The 18,776-nt window shown below is 42.2% G+C and overlaps 1 protein-coding gene across 6 annotated transcripts in view; it reads right to left on the bottom strand.

Moving 5' to 3' along the window:
* LOC109870942 (titin) overlaps nt 1-18,776 on the bottom strand; it is a 175,359-nt gene that overhangs the window by 73,930 nt on the left and 82,653 nt on the right. For all 6 annotated transcript variants that reach the window (XM_031805694.1, XM_031805696.1, XM_031805697.1 and 3 more), the window contains 37 exons: nt 17,012-17,278; nt 16,774-16,913; nt 16,479-16,605; nt 15,522-15,664; nt 13,963-14,086; nt 12,672-12,938; nt 12,469-12,566; nt 11,717-11,885; nt 11,224-11,490; nt 10,776-11,042; nt 10,272-10,550; nt 9,749-10,157; nt 9,468-9,592; nt 9,083-9,349; nt 8,723-8,992; nt 8,320-8,622; nt 7,906-8,208; nt 7,633-7,820; nt 7,322-7,436; nt 6,942-7,226; nt 6,681-6,832; nt 6,352-6,499; nt 6,055-6,232; nt 5,847-5,968; nt 5,453-5,740; nt 5,040-5,336; nt 4,743-4,929; nt 4,479-4,594; nt 4,087-4,386; nt 2,955-3,254; nt 2,760-2,865; nt 2,466-2,662; nt 2,008-2,313; nt 1,628-1,906; nt 1,149-1,448; nt 691-993; nt 48-596 (listed from right to left, as the gene is read on the bottom strand). In XM_031805694.1, coding sequence (XP_031661554.1) covers nt 48-596; nt 691-993; nt 1,149-1,448; nt 1,628-1,906; nt 2,008-2,313; nt 2,466-2,662; nt 2,760-2,865; nt 2,955-3,254; nt 4,087-4,386; nt 4,479-4,594; nt 4,743-4,929; nt 5,040-5,336; nt 5,453-5,740; nt 5,847-5,968; nt 6,055-6,232; nt 6,352-6,499; nt 6,681-6,832; nt 6,942-7,226; nt 7,322-7,436; nt 7,633-7,820; nt 7,906-8,208; nt 8,320-8,622; nt 8,723-8,992; nt 9,083-9,349; nt 9,468-9,592; nt 9,749-10,157; nt 10,272-10,550; nt 10,776-11,042; nt 11,224-11,490; nt 11,717-11,885; nt 12,469-12,566; nt 12,672-12,938; nt 13,963-14,086; nt 15,522-15,664; nt 16,479-16,605; nt 16,774-16,913; nt 17,012-17,278 — 8,541 coding nt within the window. The remainder of the gene's footprint in view (nt 1-47; nt 597-690; nt 994-1,148; nt 1,449-1,627; nt 1,907-2,007; nt 2,314-2,465; nt 2,663-2,759; nt 2,866-2,954; nt 3,255-4,086; nt 4,387-4,478; nt 4,595-4,742; nt 4,930-5,039; nt 5,337-5,452; nt 5,741-5,846; nt 5,969-6,054; nt 6,233-6,351; nt 6,500-6,680; nt 6,833-6,941; nt 7,227-7,321; nt 7,437-7,632; nt 7,821-7,905; nt 8,209-8,319; nt 8,623-8,722; nt 8,993-9,082; nt 9,350-9,467; nt 9,593-9,748; nt 10,158-10,271; nt 10,551-10,775; nt 11,043-11,223; nt 11,491-11,716; nt 11,886-12,468; nt 12,567-12,671; nt 12,939-13,962; nt 14,087-15,521; nt 15,665-16,478; nt 16,606-16,773; nt 16,914-17,011; nt 17,279-18,776) is intronic.

Raw genomic sequence — 18,776 nt, 5'->3', positions numbered from 1 at the left:
TAAATTTATATTTTTTTTATAAATGTTAAAAGAAGATGATATCTCACCTAGCACATTGACTTCACAAGTTGCAGAGGCAATACCATGGTCGTTCTCAACCTTGATAGTGTACACTCCGTGGTCACCCCTGATGGTGTCCCTGACAATGCAAGAGGATTCTCCCCTCTTCTTGTCATGGATGGTGAGACGTTCCTGGAGGGTTGGGTAGTCAGGGAGTTCCTCCTCCTCAGGCTCCTCATGGGCAGGCTCTGCAGCTGGGGCCTCAGTAGCTGGGACCTCAGTAGCTGGGACCTCAACCTCTCCCTCCTTGACTTCCTTCTTTTCTTCATCTTTCACCTCCTTCTTTTCACCCTCCTTTACTTCTCCTTCCTTCTTTTCTCCTTCCTTCACTTCCTTCTTTTCCTCCTTCTTCTTCTTAACAATGGGTTTTTCTGGTCTCTTCTTCATGGCTTCTGGTCTAATGACGACGTCGTTCCTGTACCATGTGATTTGAGGGTATGGGGATCCAGAGATGTTGGCGCCCAGTCTGATCTGAGCACCTCTCTTGATGCTCATACCGGACTGCAGGCTTCCACTGAGGAACACCTTGGGTGTTTCTGAAAAGAAAACAAACACATTTAGAAATGACAAATTACCGGTCTGAAAAATCGTAGCATTGGGATGGTTTGAACAAGATGTATCCTTCCTTACCGACAGCATCAGAAGCCTTCACCATTGGTGTGCTGCGTGATGGGTCGCTGACTCCGGCAGCGTTCTCAGCTCGTACACGGAACTGGTATTGTTTTCCCTCCCTGAGATTCCTCACTGTGTAGGACAGCACAGGCACAAGGAAGTCGTTGCATCGTGTGAAGTTCTCATCACCCTTCATCATCTTCTCCAGAACGTAGCCCATAATCTTGCAGCCCCCGTCATACATCGGAGGTTTCCACGTGAGGGTGATAGTCTTGGAAGTAGGGTTGTGGGTCTCAACATCCAATGGAGGGTCAGGGCTCTCTTAAATGTTGAACAAGGAACATTTCATAAATTCAATACACCTCTTTTGAAATGTAGGCGTGCTTGGATAATAAAATTCACTTTAATTGTGAGCAAGAGTTGCACCTGTTATCAATCAATGTATTCCTTGGACAAAAAACAAATATGTCACTCACGCTTCTGATCCTCTGCAATCACAGGGTTGCGGAGCTCAAGATACTCCCCGCCACCAATCTTGTTGACAGCTTTGACCTGGAAGTAGTACTCTCCATTGGGGATCAGATCCTTGACAGGCCAGCTGACCTTGTTCTCTCCAGACATCATGTTGACGTAGGTCCTCCGGCCTGCCTCTCTGCGCTGTAGCACATAGTGGAGAACAGGGCTACCACCATCATAGTTGGGAGGATCCCAGGAAACCTTGCAAGAGCTCTTGGTGATTTCACTGGCAACAATGTCTTTGCAAGGACCGGGCAGGCCTGTCAAAATAAAATGGATATGAAGAGTCGATCTTGATAGTTGTAGTATGCCTGTACTAGTAACCAACATTTCAAATATTTTCAGGATCAAATATGTCAAATGTAATGATTACGCTATTTGGGACACCATGGAATATCATAGTATAGTAATATAATAGTATTTTGACACTGAAACGTACCAACAACTTTAACATTAATTGTTCCGCTGCTAGCTCCGAGGGAGTTTTCCAGGGTGACCTTGTACTGGCCAGAGTCTGAATGCAGACAGCTCTCGATCTCCAGGTGACAGGAGAGGTACTCCTGTCTGAAGCTCATTCTCTCATCATCCTTCAGCTCCTTTCCGTCTTTGTGCCAGGTTATCTTGGGCTTGGGTACTGCTCTGAATGGGATGGGGAGATGCCACTTCTCTCCCTCAACAATCACAATGTCCTTTGTTTGAAACTCAAGGGTTGGGATGCCTTCATGAGGGAAAAATATAATCAGATATCAGTATTTCATGCATTTCTGGGAAGGCTATTATTATGGAATGGGAAATATACATTATGGAAGGTTTACTTACAGTCAGGGTCCTTGGCATAGACCTTCTCAGAGATATCAGATGGCTCACTAACTCCAACAGAGTTGATGGCACGGACTCTCAGGACATATTGTTTCTCTGGGGTGATGCCCTCCTCTGTTTTGTATTTGAGCTCCTTGATTGGGCGAGAGTTGATTCTCATCCACTTCTCAGTACCAGCCTCACACAGCTCAATATGGTAGCCAGTTACAGCACTGCCACCAGTTCTCTCTGGTGGTCTCCAAGCAATACACAAATGGTCTCTGCTGGCTTCAGTGATATGAAGCTCAATTGGAGGAGAGGGTACACCTATAAAAGGCAATGCAGAGACAATGATAATAATCTTGGAGATGTGGGTTGCTTCATTGGGAACTAGACTATACCTAATAGATTACTCATGCAAGTCAAACAAATGTAACCATAAAACACAGTTTTCACTTTAAAAACGGATAAAACCCCACCTGTTGGATCTTCAATAGCAATGATTTCTGTTGATTCACTAGGATGTCCAGCACCGGCCTCATTCTCAGCGCGGACCTGGAACTGAACCTCGGTTCCTTCAATGACGTCTGTCACTCTGTACTTGCAGTCATCACCTGAGGTCTTTCCACACTTTACCCAGCGGGTACCAAGTTTCTCCTTCTTCTCAATGGAGTATCTGACGCACGAAAATATTCCCAAATGTTATAAACACGCTTATATGACAATATGACACTCTATGACACTCCTAAAAACTAAAGTTGATCAATCTTTACCTCAGAACTGGTCTGCCACCATCATTCTTGGGGGCATCCCATTGCAGGTCAACATGTCTCTTTGACACACCATTGACAGAGAGATTATATGGTGGTCCAGGGGTAGCTGAAAATAGGAAACAGTACTTAGCAACCTATGCATGTTGTAAGTGAACAACAGTTACAGAATACTATACGCATAAACTATGATCTTACTATAAGTATCTTTAGCCATAATGGAGTCTTCCAGTTCACAGAATTCACTGGGTCCAACAGCGTTCTCAGCAGCCACACGGAACACATAGAGAGAGCCCTCGTTAAGTGGAGTGACAGTGTACTTCAGCTCCTTCACAGTGGTGTCCACTGTCTGCCAGCCCTTACGCCTGACATCCCTCTTCTCAACAATGTAGTTGGTGATGGGTGAACCACCATCCTTCTCTGGTACTGTCCACTTCAGCTCAGCACTGTTCCTGGTGACGGTGATGACATTCATCCAGCGTGGGGGTGTAGGAGGATCTGGAAAACGAATTGACAAGCATGAGTCATCAGAAACCATCAACTCAGCTAACCAACCATGATACACTGAACAGCTTCAGATGGAAACTATCTCAGTCTGTGTGTCACAATGGACACCATATTACCTATATACAGATGTAGGATCTTAATTTGATCACCCTGTTGCAGGAAATTTAAAACATGTAATGTATTTGAGGTTTAAAAGGGCTTCTGAAGTTTCCACTTTGAAATGTCAGACTTGATTTTCCCTTACAAAAAACATAACAACCCCTACAAAAATTTTAATTGATTATAATCCACATAATAATTCACATTTCCTGTTATGGCCGAATAATTTTCCTCCTGTAGCAAACTGGCTCAAATTAAGATCCTACATCTGTAGTGCACTACTTTTGACCATAGCATTATAAATGGATTAGGGTGCCATTTGCTTGGCTATGAAAAGCCAACCCGACATTTACTTCTGAGGTGCTGACCTGTTGAAACCTCTACAACCACTGTGATTATTATTTGACCCTGCTGGTCATCTATGAACGTTTGAACATCTTGAAGAACGATCTGGCTTTAATGGCCATGTACTCTAATAATCCCCACCCTGCACGGCCAGAAGAGGACTGGCTACCCCTCAGAGCCTGGTTCCTCTCTAGGTTTCTTGCCTTTTCCTGCCTTTCTAGGGTTTTTTTCCTAGCCACTATGCTTCTACATCTGCATTGCTTGCTGTTTGGTGTTTTAGGCTGGGTTTCTGTATAAGCACTTTGTGACATCTGCTGATGTAAAAAGGGCTTTATAAATACATTTGATTGATTGATTTGGGACACAGTTAGTTACTTACTGAGTCTCTCCTTGCACAGAACTGGATCGCTAGGATCGCTGGGCTCACTCTCCCCAGCGATGTTGACAGCAAGGACCCTGAAGGAGTACTCCTGTCTGTCCATCAGGCCTCTCAGGGAGTGCTCCAGGATATTGATTCCCTCTGAAACACGGACCCATTGCTCAGTTCCACTCTTCAGGAGTTCAATGATGTAGCCCTCGATCTTGGCGCCACCATCGTGCTCAGGCTTGGTCCACTGCAGGAAGGCAGAGGTCTTTGCCACGTCTTTTACGGTTGGCTTACCAGGAGCCCATGGAGGATCTGTAGGAATAGACGACATGTTGTTTTGGTCAATGACATCACATTTCATAAAAGATCAATAGTCTGTTAACAAAATATGTTGGAAGTATTACCAATAGGATCCTTGACCAATATCTGGTCAGTTTCCTTGCTTGATTTTCCAGGTCCGGCGAGATTCTCAGCCATGACTCTGAACTTATACTTCTTCCTTGTGGGTAGTCCTTTGACTCTGCAAATCAGAAACAATCAAATAACCAACCCAACCATCAAATGAATAGCATCAACCAGAAATGAAATCAATGCGGCCATTACTGCCTTCAATTACCAAAATTGAAACATTACGGTGTTCATTACCTAAATGTATTCTAGCGTCTTACCTGTATGTGGTGTCTATGATTGGGATCTTGTTGCATCTGATCCATCTGTCCTGATCTGGTTCAAACCTCTCAACCCAGTATCCAGTGATAGGACTACCACCATCCTCTTCAGGCTCATACCAATTCAGAGTCAGGCCATCTTTAACAATATCAGAAGGCTCCAGCTTGGTTGGTGCACCGGGAGAATCTGAAAAACAGTTAAAGACAATTTTAGCAACAACCCACTGCACAAAATAATACTAGAAAGAAAATACCATTATATTGCCTGGACTAAATACAAACATAAACTTAACATACCGAAGGCGTATCTGGCAATAATTGGCATATGTTCCGCTGGCACACCAATACCAAACTGGTTCTCAGCGAACACTCTGAAGATGTACTCCTTGAAGGCCGTAAGGTTGAGGGCCTTGTAGTTTGTCTCTTTGACAGTGGAGGAGAGCTTGTGCCAGATTTCGCTGTCTGCGGCTCTACTCTCCACAATGTAGTTGGTGACCTTTGCACCTCCATCATCTCTGGGAGGGTTCCAGGCCAGGAAACAGGACTTGTTGGTGATCTCAGAGATATCAAACGCAGCTGGAGGACCAGGCTTATCTGTTCAAGACAAATAGAAAACAATGTTAGAACATTAAAAATATACTTTTTAAAGGAGTGTTTCCTCAGAAAAAGGTTAGACACTCCTCACAAAAAAAGATAACAAAATAGGGTACCTAGAATGTTGACGTCAATGGTTGCAGTAGCACGACCACAGCTGTTGTGGGCTTCAATGATGTAGGTAGCTGTATCCTCTCTCGTTGTCTTGCTGATCGTAACGACGGAGTGACCAGGCTTGTCGTCAATAGAGACCCTATCGTCTCCCTTCAGGACCACATCACCCTTGGTCCATTTCACTTTAGGTACGGGCTTTCCAAGAACATCAGCTGGAAGCTCGATCTTAGATCCAGCTTTGACGGTCAGTCCAGCAAGACACTTGACATCCAGAAGAATCTCTGGGGGGTCTATACAGAAAATGTGTTATACAGATTATACAGAAACATATTTCCGCCACTATGCAGGATTATTCACAATACATATACAAACGTGGAGCATTTATACAAAACATACCTTTAGGATCAACAGCCAATATCTCATCTGTAGCCTTGCAGGGTTTGCTGGCACCCAGTCTGTTCAAGGCCTTGACGCGGTAGGCATACCACTGTCCCTCAATCAGACCAGTCACTTGCAATCTAAGAGAAAGTAAGATGTTAGTCTTACTTGAACAAAATGATTTTTAACAACCAACTTGGGGCCTTTTTTCTGTAGTTCCACTTACTTAAACTCAGGGACCTGATCTCCGCAGGATTCCCAGTTGTCTGTCCCACGCTGGCATCTTTCTATGTTGTAGCCCCTGATTCCGGTGCCGCCGTCCCACTTGGGTGGTTCCCAGGTCAGAAAGATGCCAGATGCTGTCTTGTCCCTCCATTTCAGGTTCTCAGGTGAGTCTGGCACAGCTACAATTCAAATGACAGGTATGTCAATGACTGAGACATCGAAACAATAGATTAAGTTCCCTTCACTTGTGTGCACAGCATAGGCATTGTCCCTGCTACTGTACTTAGTGAATACTTACTGGCAGGGGAGGACACATTGACTGGCTCGTCAATGTAGGCAGGCTCTCCTGGGCCACACTTGTTGCAGGCAGTAACCCTGAACAGATATTCTTTGCCCTCAACAACATCAGTGACAGTGAACTCCTGGTCTTGAACACCAGTGATCACCTGGGGAAAGAGAGTCAATGGCACGTGTTATTATGTTTATCTTAATAATTTTTCATGTATAACAGGGTACAAGCTGTGGCCAAAGAAAGAGTACAAAAGTTTGTTTGTCCCAACTGGGACAAAGAGGACTAAATAAGTAAGTTATTACATGTATATTGCTGGGTGGTTTGTTCATCCATACCTTGACCCAGGTCTTGCGGGATACGTCACGTTTCTCAATCTGGTACCCAGTCAGAGGGCTTCCTCCATCATGCTCTGGTGCCTCCCACATCAGGTGCACATGCTGTCTGGTCACCTCGGCAACCTTAAAGTCTTTGGGTGCACTTGGGGATGCTGAACAAATAGAAAAAGAGAGATATGAAGGGAAAAGTAGGGTCTTGCAGTTGACAATATCAAGATACAGTATGTTGTGTTTCACCACAAGACTCATCACGTCACTTACCGATAACATTGACTTCAATCTCTCCTGAGCAACTGGTAATATCATTCTCCAGGGTCAGAGCGTATACACCTCTGTCTGGACGCACACTTGGAGTGACAGTCAGTTCTACGTAGGTACTCTTTGTAATCATGTAAACACGTTCACCAGCAGTGAGCTCCTTATCAGCGAAGCTCCACTTTGCGTGTGGTGTGGGATATCCAGAGATAGGGACACGGATAGTAAGGGGATGGGGAACAATGACCTCTAGGCCATCCTTGAATCCACTCAGGTCCATTGTGGGGCCAACTGAAGATAGAAAATAATGATAATTGTTATGACAAATGCACAACATTTAAAGTGATGAACTACGTCAAGGTTAGCTCAAAGTTAACCAAATGTACCATGTGTATCATCAGCCAGCATGGGTCCCAGTGTGTTGGATGGGTCAGACACTCCAGCTGCATTCTCAGACATCACTCTGTAGTTGTATTTCTTGCCATATTTCAGGCCAGATATCTGAGGAAAAGAAGGAAGAACCCCATTCAGAGTTGAGATAAGTGTGAGCAACTCAGACTTCCAAGTAAATGAATGTCAATGGGAGACTTCCATTCAAGTCAGAATACCACTCAAAACCTCTGACAATTACACTACCAATATGATATGAAATCTCTAAGAAACCATTTAGCTACTTTTCACCTTATAGGATAAATACCTTGTAGGTGAGATCCTGGCAGAGTCTGGCGTTGCATCTGAGCCAATGGTTTGTTTCGTCCTCACATCTCTCAATGATGTAGCCAGTGATCATGCTGCCTCCATTTTTCAATGGGGTCTCCCATGTCAGCTGGACTGAGTTCTTATTCTGTTCTGAGGGCACCAGGTTCTGTGGTGGGCTTGGCCTCTCTTGAATAACACAAACAACATGTTAAAACAGTGCATACATTTCAGTAATAACATTTTAGAAACTAAACTAACTGAAATAACTCACCAATGGGGTCCATGATCTTCACTGGATTGGTGGCAGCGCTTGGCTTTCCAATGCCAGCCTTGTTTTCAGCCTTGACACGGAAGATGTATTCCTTGTTCTCAATGACGTCGTTGATGATTGCACTGCGGTCTGTTGCTTTACTGATCATAGCCACGGCCCACTTCACAGAGGTCCTGTCACGGGACTCAATTATGTAGGAGGTGATCTCAGCCCCTCCATCAGACACTGGTTTTTCCCAGGAGACTGTGGCTCCAAACTTACTCACGTTTCCAACACTCACATCCTGAGGAGTATCAGGAACATCTGAAATATAACACAAGGTTGTAATTCACTTTTCTAGTTCATTGTTGAAAACTGTTACTTTGAACAAACTTATACTGTATGAGGTGATACAATATGAAATATTTTTCTTACCAAACTTGTTCTTGGCGTAAACACCAGGTTTCTCTGTCTCAATATTTGGTCCACTGCCCACTCTGTTGCGAGCAGAAACACGAAATAGGTACATGGATTCCCTCTGGAGTCCGGTCACAGTGTATTCTGGAGCATCAGAGCGGTCAGTAGCAAGAGTCCATGTCTTGCGCTTGACGTCACGCCTCTCCACCACGTATGTAATGATCTTGCTGCCACCGTCGCTCTCTGGCTCTTCCCAGGCCAGGCTGACCTCACCATCGGCGGTGTCAAGCACTTGAAGACTCTTCACAGGTCCAGGGACATCTGTGGAAGACAACAATACATTAATAAACGGAATCCATGAACAAGAACAGATTCCAAGAAAAATCTATTCAAATACAAGAATGGATTGAAGGCAACATACCAATGACATCCAGATTAATGAATGCCTCTCCCTGTCCATGTTTGTTCTTGATGACAACATTGTAACGTCCTTGGTCGGACTTCTTAGGGTCCTTCAGCCTGTACTCTGTCCTGTCTCCAACGGTGTGGATGTTGTCCTTGGGCAGGCTGACGTTATCATAGAACCACTCAGCTTCAGCTTTAGGATACGCGCTGTAGGGCACGAACATGATGATGGGCTTTCCAGCATCTGTTACTAAGCTCTGATCCATAGTCTTGATATTTGGCTTAGCTGTAGAGGGATAAACAATTATAATATCAAATAATAAAAGGATAGATGTATTGTGGAATCAGAGAGGATATAACAGTTATGACAACTTACCAGCCAGTTCCAATTTGGCTCTGGCATCCTTGTCTTTGGCGATGATTCTGTACTCTCCTTGGTCTCGAGGCCTGATCTCACACACCTGGAGTCTATGGACCTTGCCCTCGCTCATCATCTGGTATTTGTCACCCTGAACGATGGTCATGTTGTTCCTCAACCATTTTACCTCAACTCTGTCTTTGTTCAGTTCAACTTCATATACAACATCTGAGCCTGGAGGCTCAAACACATCCTTTGGTGGTCTGACGATCTCAACTGCACTCTCTGGAATAAACATTACACACAAATAAAAAATATAATTAGTGAAGCATTAATTCATACGGAACAGTTAGAAATATGGACTCAAACAAACAGAATCATATAATGAACTCAAGAGGCTTGCCTTCAACGAAGAGATGGGCGTGTGATCTCTTTTCATCTACACCACAGGAATATTCACACTCATCATCTGGTCTGCACTCCTTGATACGCAGCCTGCAGGTCTTGCCCTCTTTTTCAAAGACGTACCTTGTAAAAAACAAAAATGGATAATGTTACACTACGCCTTTTATTATTGAATTCAATTCCTATGGTGGCCCTTAGGGGCAAAGTAGCTTTTAAGATTTAACAGTGACAGTAAAGCAACAGTGACCGTGCCTCATAGCAGTTTAAACGTGTTCCTACCTGGGTCCCTCTCTGATCTCACGTCCATTCCTGTACCATTTCACCTCAGCCTTCTCCTTGGTGAGTTTGCAGGTGAACTCAGCATTCTCAAACTCGGGGATGGTCTGGTCTTTGAGTTGTGCGGAGAAGTCAGTGGGGGCTTCACTAATGATCAGCTCAGCTGTAGACTTGTCATCACCAGCCATGGCGGTGTATTCACCTTCATCAGCAAGAGTACAGTCCTTGATGGTCAGTGTGTGCTTATATTGGTCCAACCTGTAGATTATGCGTTTGCTGAAGGTGATCTCCTGACCAGCCTTTGTCCATTTCAGAGTAACCTTCTGCCTGTTGACCTTGCAAGAAAAGCTAACAGTCTTCTTCTCCTGTGTGTCGCAGTCCTCAAGAGGTACAATGATCTTCAGACTCTCCTCTGTAGATCAAATTTAAACAATCAGTTAGTCATGTAGCTAACTTCAAACAAAAATAAGACATACTACTACATCAAATTAGCTGTTGGTAGAATCGATAACAAAACTATGTTCACCTTTTACTGTAAGTTTGCCAGAGCTCTTGGCATGTTCACCACGTTGGTTTGTCAATGTAATAGTATAGTTTCCTTCATCTGACTTATCAGCATCCTTGATCCTCAGAGAGAACACGTTGTCTTTCTGGATCATGACAAACTTGCTGCTCTCAAACATGGTCTCCTCGTTCTTCAGCCACTTAGCTTTAGCTCCCTCAGTGTTCACCTCACAGTTGAAGATGATCTCTTGTCCCTCTTTGGCTTCTGTGTCTTTGATTGGTGTATTGATCCTGAGTTTTTCTGTGGACATCAAAATGAAGGAAGTTAGTAGACGGAATTAAATATTTTGCCAAGGCTGCCTCAGGTAGTGCCACACAAGAAGATGTTAGAAGATTCCTTTACTGCCCAATTGTACACAAAGGTTAAACAGAAAATCTACTTTATCTCAACCCCTCCAAAAGACACAAATACACATACAGGTAGGTGAGGTTGTAATAGAAAAAAACAACAACATTGATGACCTACCAAGAACAAACAGATCAGCTGTAGCTCTGGTGGTGCCAATGAGGGCAAGATAGGCTCCCTCGTCCTTGGGTTCAGAGTTCTTGATAACAAGTATTCTTCTCTTGCCATCACAGACAATGTCGTACTTGTCCCCCTTTTCTAGCTCCTTATCATCCTTCATCCATTTGACAATGAATGTGTCTTTAGAGACTGAGCAGACAAACTCAGCTTTTTCTCCCTCAACCACCTCCTGACTCTGAGGCATGGCGATAAACTCAGCAGCCAATTCTAGAAGAACAAAGACAGATTAGTGTATATGCTCTTATTTACACAAATACTTTACCTGCATCCCACGATTTGATTTTCATAACGGTACTGGTGTGTAGCCACTACCCAGGATATTTCACTTTCTACACCTCACAGTCTTGAGCTGACTAAATTAAACAGAACTTATGTCTGATTCCATTACCATTTATTTTCAGGTTTCCAGTTGTCTTTGAGCTGGACAGTTTGCAATAGTACTCTCCAGCATCATCTGTTTTGAGATCCTGGATGATAAGTATCCTCTTCCTGCCGTCTACGATCTGATCGTATCTTCCTCCCTCGGGAAGTTCCTGGTCTTCCTTATACCACATGACATCAGCGTCTGCCTTCGACACTTCACAAATCATCTTCACACTGTCTGCTTCTGTTCCCTCCACGTTAGACAGGTTCCTGGTGAACGTAGCTTCTTCCTCTGCAAAGGAAATACAATATAACCGTCAAGGCAATATATTATGATAAGTCGATTACAGTATATGACATCAAAATTAATCTATTTTTCTGAGTCCCAAATGGCATATAAGTGCAGTACTTTTGACCAGAGCCCTATATGGTCCCTAGTCAAAAGTAGTGCACTATATAAAGAATAAGGTGCTATTTTGGATGGAACTTTTGAGACAGAGAAAGTTTGCCAGACTCACCGACGACTGTAAGCATGCCGGAGGATTTGGAGACCTTCGCATCACATTCATATTCTGCTTCATCATCGAACACTGATTTGTGGATGATGAGGATGTGTTGGCGACCTTTGGCGATTATTTCATATTTCTTTCCCTTTCTGATTTCACTGCTGTCCTTCAACCAACGGACCTGTTTCCAGAAACAGTCATAAAACCAAGACCACAATGACGGTATAATACCTTTAATATGTACTGATAAAGACTATGATGGAAACAAAGGGAGTAAAATGTAACGGCACACTAGAATGAAACACAGTGTAAGACAGGAAAGACAACTAACTCTCAGTCTTAAAGGTCCTTAACAGTCATTCTGATAAAGCACTTTTTGTATTATGTGTAATTTAATAGTTTTGATGTCTTCACTGTTATTCTACAATGTAGAAAATAGTAAAAATGAAGAAAAACCCTGGAATGAGTAGGTGTTCTAAAACGTTTGACTGGTAGTGTAGAAGCAACAGTCATTTTTCCTACTTTGGTCATTGTACTTTGATCTGGTTTCCTTCAAATATAAACCAAACAATTTCATGAAAAATATGATTTGGACTATTCATGACCATTAATATTATATTTTGTAATTCCACATGCAACTATATTATATTATTATAAAATAAGGTGTGTTTGAAGGTGTGTTTGAATGTGCATGTATTGTATGAGGGGGGGGAGTGGTAGGGTGGGGGAGGTGAGGTGAGGGGTGAAGGGTCAGGAATCAATACCTTGGCATTTTCGCGCGATACTTCGCATTCAAATCTGGCAGATTCCTTTTCTTTGACCTCAACATCATGGAGTGGCTTAGAGAACTCAACATGTGGAGCTGTAAGGACACAGTCATAGTGTTACTACACCAGTAATGCAAATACACCAAAGTCTTTACAAACAAACAAACCATATGAAAGGTTTTAATCAATACTTTACTTACGTTCAACGTTAAGGAAGCAAGAGGTTTTGAATTCTGAGGCGTCGCAGGTAAATGTTTTTGAATCATCAAGAGTGCAGCCATGAATGATGAGTTTTCTCACGCGGCCATCGGCAACAATGTCATATTTCTTTGTTTTGAGGATCTCCTGTCCATCTTGGAACCAACTGACCTCAGCGTTTTCCCTGGAGACTTCACACTCCAATGTAGCAGTGGCCTCTTCCTCAACTGTCTGGTCCTCCAGAGGTTTGGTGAACTCAACTGGTGGTTCTGTGAGGTCACACATTAATTACACTTGACTCGTGCTTTACATGTCGTAACAGCTTAGGAAGCCAACAAAATAATTTTACCAAATTCTATCACTGTCACCAACTACTTTTATTGTTACAGTCCTTCTTAAGATTAAGTGGCCTAAAACCTATGTTTTGACTTTATAGTTACAGTTACAGTTTATGCTACACATTTTTACATAATTCCTTCAACCTGTTTGTTGTTTGTACAATTACACATTTACACTTTTCATACATTTGTAAACAAACTTAACATCATGGGGACACCTTTCTTCCTTCTAAAATAATTGGATCACACCATTATATTGTGATATTGCAAGGGATATCGCTATATCGTAATTATGGAAGGCATATGCTGTTTTATACTTCTTCAGTGCTTCTTAGGAACACTTATGTACTGTTACAAAAGCATACATGACTGTGTCTCAAAGGCTCTCAACTCATATTTAATTCATACTTCTTTGCTGATGGGCAATCAACCGTGGATGGAATTCCCATAGAATTCAGACTGGTTGGGTAGGCTCCCAGAACATTAACACCTGGCCCACTTACCCTGTTGTCTGTGCTTTGCATAGAGAAGACAACTATTGTCTAAAAAAAATCTAAATCCATGACACAATGTACTTACAATGATCACACTTTACATAAAATGGCCTAAAATATGTGGCTTTTGCATTTTTACCTTGCATTTACATAGGCAGGCGAAGTATGTTACCATGAACCTGGTCTATAAAGCACCTTCCATATTGATTTATCAGTCCAATATGCTGTATAGTGTAAATATTTTAACTATATTGTTGTTTAACCAAATCTTATGCCCAATATCGTACCACCAATGAATTTGAAGAAATCAACCAATTAGGAACGAAGCTTGACAATTATACATTTGGAATGGTAATAGAAACCAAGTCTCCATGGGGGGGCAAGAATCCAACAACAGCAACCAAACACCACAAACAGTAATAGCAACCTATCATTCACATAACACACATAGATTAACCTACCATTCACATGTAGTCTGGCCTCAATCTGGAAATCCTTTGCAGTGAGTTTAATTTCTCCATCTTCTGAAATCTTGACATCTCTGAGAGTCAGCGTGTGAGTTTTGTCTTCTGCTCGGGTGACCACCTGTGCAAATCAAGCAGTTTGATAATGAACATCAGCAGCTGGTGACAAGGGACCGAAGGCTCCCTGAGGGAACCCTAGGCTCAATTTGAACTCCAGTTACACTATTCCATTTTACCAGAGGTTTGGTAAGGTGGTTAACTAAGACCACATTTCCCCAGTGTTTTACAGTAGGTGTTCCATAAAGTCAAAATGTTCCTCTTGAATGTAAACAATATAGGCCTACCTCTTGTGGTGCAGTGGTACAGCAATCACAGTCAACATAGGTTCTATATTTTTCCCCCATTACAAATAGTCATGATATGCCAAATGACATAACAACTATGTGAAAACATGAAGACCATGGCAGTTCATTCACAGGCTTTTGACAAATGGTTCCAGTATATACAAGTTATTTAGCTGTCTCTGTTGCAAGGTAGACTATACTCTTATATTGTTATTATAACAGTGCAAATGACACCACATGCAATCATATTTTACAAACAACATTTGATAGCATAAATCATCATGTTTTGGACTATTCAGCCATAGCCACAATACAATAATAGCCTACATATTCAGAGTATATTATCCTAAATGTAAGATTTTTAGTGGAACAAAAGTAATCACAGTTATCCTCAAAATAATCAAATGTTCGCTAACATTGTGTATGGCAACACATCAGGTTATCAAGGATGTGAATTCAATCATCATTAAAATAGGTAATAGGACCCATATAACTGTATGTAACTGAAGGACAAACCAGGCTATGCAACATCGTAAATCAACCTATCATATAACATTTTCACACCTCAAACACACTGGAATTAATTAAATAACTAGGCTAGACAATATACATAGGTATATAAGGACCTAACAGACAACTCAAAGCAATTCAAAGCCAATTTCTACATGAAATTACAACACCTGTTTCATATTTTAAAATGATAACTGTCAAATAACTCTTCAAGCCACCTGCCATTGGACACACACACTTGAAGCAGTTAAAAATAACTAGAAGAACGCTTGCAGGGCAGAAAAGCCCTCCCGCGTTATCTCAAAACTCGGATCAAATCCCCAACTGGAATCCTGATCCTCACAGGTCCTTATATGCAGAAAGCATGTAGGTTGCACAAGAGAAAATGAAAACCTACATGTAAATAATGCAACATGACAAACTGGCTAAGATCCATTTAAATTCAAGGCAATTTGGAATAAGATTAAGTAAAACCAAGGACAATGTTTCGATCTTGTTAAAACATTAAAACTATTTGGGATATGAGAATATGTTATAATCCAGGTAGTAAATTCCATGACAACAGGTATTTGTCTGCCATATTGGAAAAACTGTTGTTCATAAGTACAATTCAAAGTCTTGGCATGTTTCCATATCAATTACTTGAGGGAGTGTCAGTGTTGTGGTAACAAATATTTCAGATGTTACAGTATAAACACTTACTCTGTCACTTGGCTCCAACTTTGTACCCCCTAAGAACCATTCCACAGCAATTCCTTCATATGACAGTTCACAGTCAAAAGTGGCGGTCTCCCCAGCAGTAACAGTAACATCCTTGAGAGGCCGCAGCAGGCCGATCACCCGCGCTTTAGATTGAGGAGAAGACATTGTTAGTCACTCTCAAATCCCAAGATAAACCTAATTGCTAATCCTCATTTTGCGGATGCCCTGACGGCTGGCCACTGCTCTGGAGTCCTGTAAACCACCAGGACAACTGATAGGACTAGCGCAGAGGGACTTGACATTGAGGGGCCTTCCTCATTTGCATACCCGGTTTCCTTGAGATGTATATGGTCAGCAAAAAACTTTGAGAGGCAGGCATGTTGTAGCTCTGCCAATCACTAACCGCCCACTCTAGATAAGGCATGTGGATTCTAAAATAGCCACAACACCTGATTGGCCTTTAACCCACCCCCTGCCACACCACCGGCTGGGCAATCTGTCCCTGTCAATCAACCCCTCTGAATTTTGGGGGTACGCTGTTACCCAACTTTTACCCCAAAAACGGTTGCATCATGGCTAAGTATTTGAGTGTTTGAGTGTTTTGCAAGCAAGTAGATATTTAGATATATAAAAAGTGTGCCAGAATTGAAATCCAAACCTCAACACTTTTTATGACACACTTATTTAGATAGCTTTAGTCCTCCCTTGTAAAACTTTTGACACCTAATTAAAAGAGGCTGTAAATGGCTGACTATATCCTCATCTGACAGCTCTGCGGTTTACTTTACTTCAACCAACAGTTGGGAAATGTATCATTGAAGCCCACCAAAAAACAAATGAACTGATCAAACGTTTTGTTGGTGGCCTACTTGCATATCTTACAGAGTATAACTTTATCAAATAAGTGCTTATCTTATTGTCAAATAAAAGTGTGAGTATGTGTTAAATCATTCTCACCTTTAACTCTAAGCTGAGCATTGGATTTAGCATTGGCAGCTTGGAAGTCAACTTCTCCGGCCTGATCCTTGCGAACGTTGTACAGGATAAGGATATGCCTTGTACCCTCCTCCTTAATCTCACAGTCCTTGAAAGAGAATAAACTAACAGTTACTAAGTGATCCTCGTCAAATTATACATACCATCTTTTTTTTCCTTTTTTTAAAAACTTCTCTGTCTCCTCAACCGCTAGGAAATTTACTAAGGAATGTCCAATTACTGTATGTAGCCATAATGAAGTGGATATTTTTCTTACAGGAGACTGATGAAGGGCCTCTCCATTGAGTTTCCAGTGACCATGGACATCATCGGCAGAGATCTCAGTCTCAAACTTGGCGATTTCAGTTTCTGTCACTTCCACGCTGTACAGGGGCCTGACAAACTTAATGTCACGATCTGTAGAAGAAACACAAAGACAACTCAAGTGTTTGTATAAATGAAATAAAATATAAACTGCAATCCTCAAATGCTGAGCTAAAAACACTAAAGGCTACCTTCAATGTTGAGCTTGGCCGTGGTTCTGTCCGCAGCACAATCACAGCTGTATTCTCCCATGTCGGCTTTCTCTGTCTTCTTAATGATCAGCATACGCCTCTTTCCATCGGCTTTGATGACCACGTTCTTGGAGGAAGTGATTTGCTGGTCACCTTTGAACCATTTCACCTCTGCATTGGGCTTGCTCAGTTCACAAATCATCGTCAGTTCATCTTTCTCAGTGACTGAGCAGTCGTGCAGTTTTGTCGTGAAGTAAGGCTTTCCCTCTGTTTATGAAAAAGAAACCATGATGAGTTGCGTGTGTGATATTGAAGTTTCGACAACGGCTTATTTCCATCTACAGATTCTATAGATTTATTTTGATTGAACGATTCAAGGGTTTTAACGATATACTAACCGAGAACTGTGTGCATGGCCTCTGAGATTTTGTCCATGGCCTCTACTTTTATCATGGATGTGTCATCAATGGACACCCCCTTGAAGGTCAATTTGTGCATCTTGCCATCGTCTGACATGTGCACAACTTGGCTGGGATGCAAACGCACATTGTTCTTGTACCAGGTGACCTGGATGTTGTCATGTGATACTGACCTCTGCTGTCTAGCGCTCAATACTGAACTCTGCTGCCTAGCGCTCAATACTGAACTCTGCTGCCTAGCGCTCAATACTGAACTCTGCTGCCTAGCGCTCAATTCTGAACTCTGCTGCCTAGCGCTCAATACTGAACTCTGCTGCCTAGCGCTCAATACTGAACTCTGCTGCCTAGCGCTCAATACTGAACTCTGCTGTCTAGCGCTCAATACTGAACTCTGCTGCCTAGCGCTCAATACTGAACTCTGCTGCCTAGCGCTCAATACTGAACTCTGCTGCCTAGCGCTCAATACTGAACTCTGCTGCCTAGCGCTCCTTGACCGTGACATCTTTAATGGGCTTCACAAACTCAAGGCGAATTCCTGATAAGACATTCAATTCATAAGAAATTCAATCATTGTCATCGTGAGAAGATCAATTTCAGTCATTTGTAATGAATTGAGTCAGGACTTTAACAGGAAGCACAGAAACATTTCTTCAGATTACATTGGATAACTAGTTCGCCAGTGGTTCTCTTGTCCTCTGCCTCAAATATGTACTCAGCTTCATCCTCATATGCGGCAGATTTGACCACCAGAGTGTCTCTTTCCCTCATGGGTAATATCAAATTTATCATAAGCTGTCAACTCATGAGATCCCTTGAGCCAACGGAAGCCCGTAGGCACTCTGGACACCTCACACTCAAATTTGACCTCAAATTGTTCATACACTTGTACATCACTCAAAGGTGTGAAAAATGTAATTGGACTCTCTGTAGTTCAGAAGGAAACAGAGATAATGTGGCATCATGGCAATGCGTAGAGAACCACCACTGAAAATATTCACATTTACATGATCAAATATAAAATCTCACCTTTCGCTTTCAGATTAGCAACACATTTAGTATTAACAGCTGTAAATAGAATCTCCCCTGACAAGGGGGCCTTGAAGTTGTATAATATTAATGTGTGCTTTGCACCGTCCATTTCAATGTCCTATAAATTATAGCAAAATTTGTGTAGAAAATAGTCCACATTAGATGAAGATGAAAGGGAAAAGGAGGAAGGAAGATAATTATATGGGCTGTTTCATTGTAATATTTCAAGATCACGTTAAGGATGAGAATGGATGATCACATAATGGTATGAATGGTAGAATGGTCAAACAACAGTTAGAATGATTTGGGGATTGAGT

Source organism: Oncorhynchus kisutch, linkage group LG26 (genome assembly GCF_002021735.2).
Source record: "Oncorhynchus kisutch isolate 150728-3 linkage group LG26, Okis_V2, whole genome shotgun sequence".
NCBI classification, from domain to species: Eukaryota; Metazoa; Chordata; class Actinopteri; order Salmoniformes; family Salmonidae; genus Oncorhynchus; species Oncorhynchus kisutch.
Note: the sequence above shows the minus strand (reverse complement) of the source record. Positions and strands in the feature narration are given on the sequence as shown.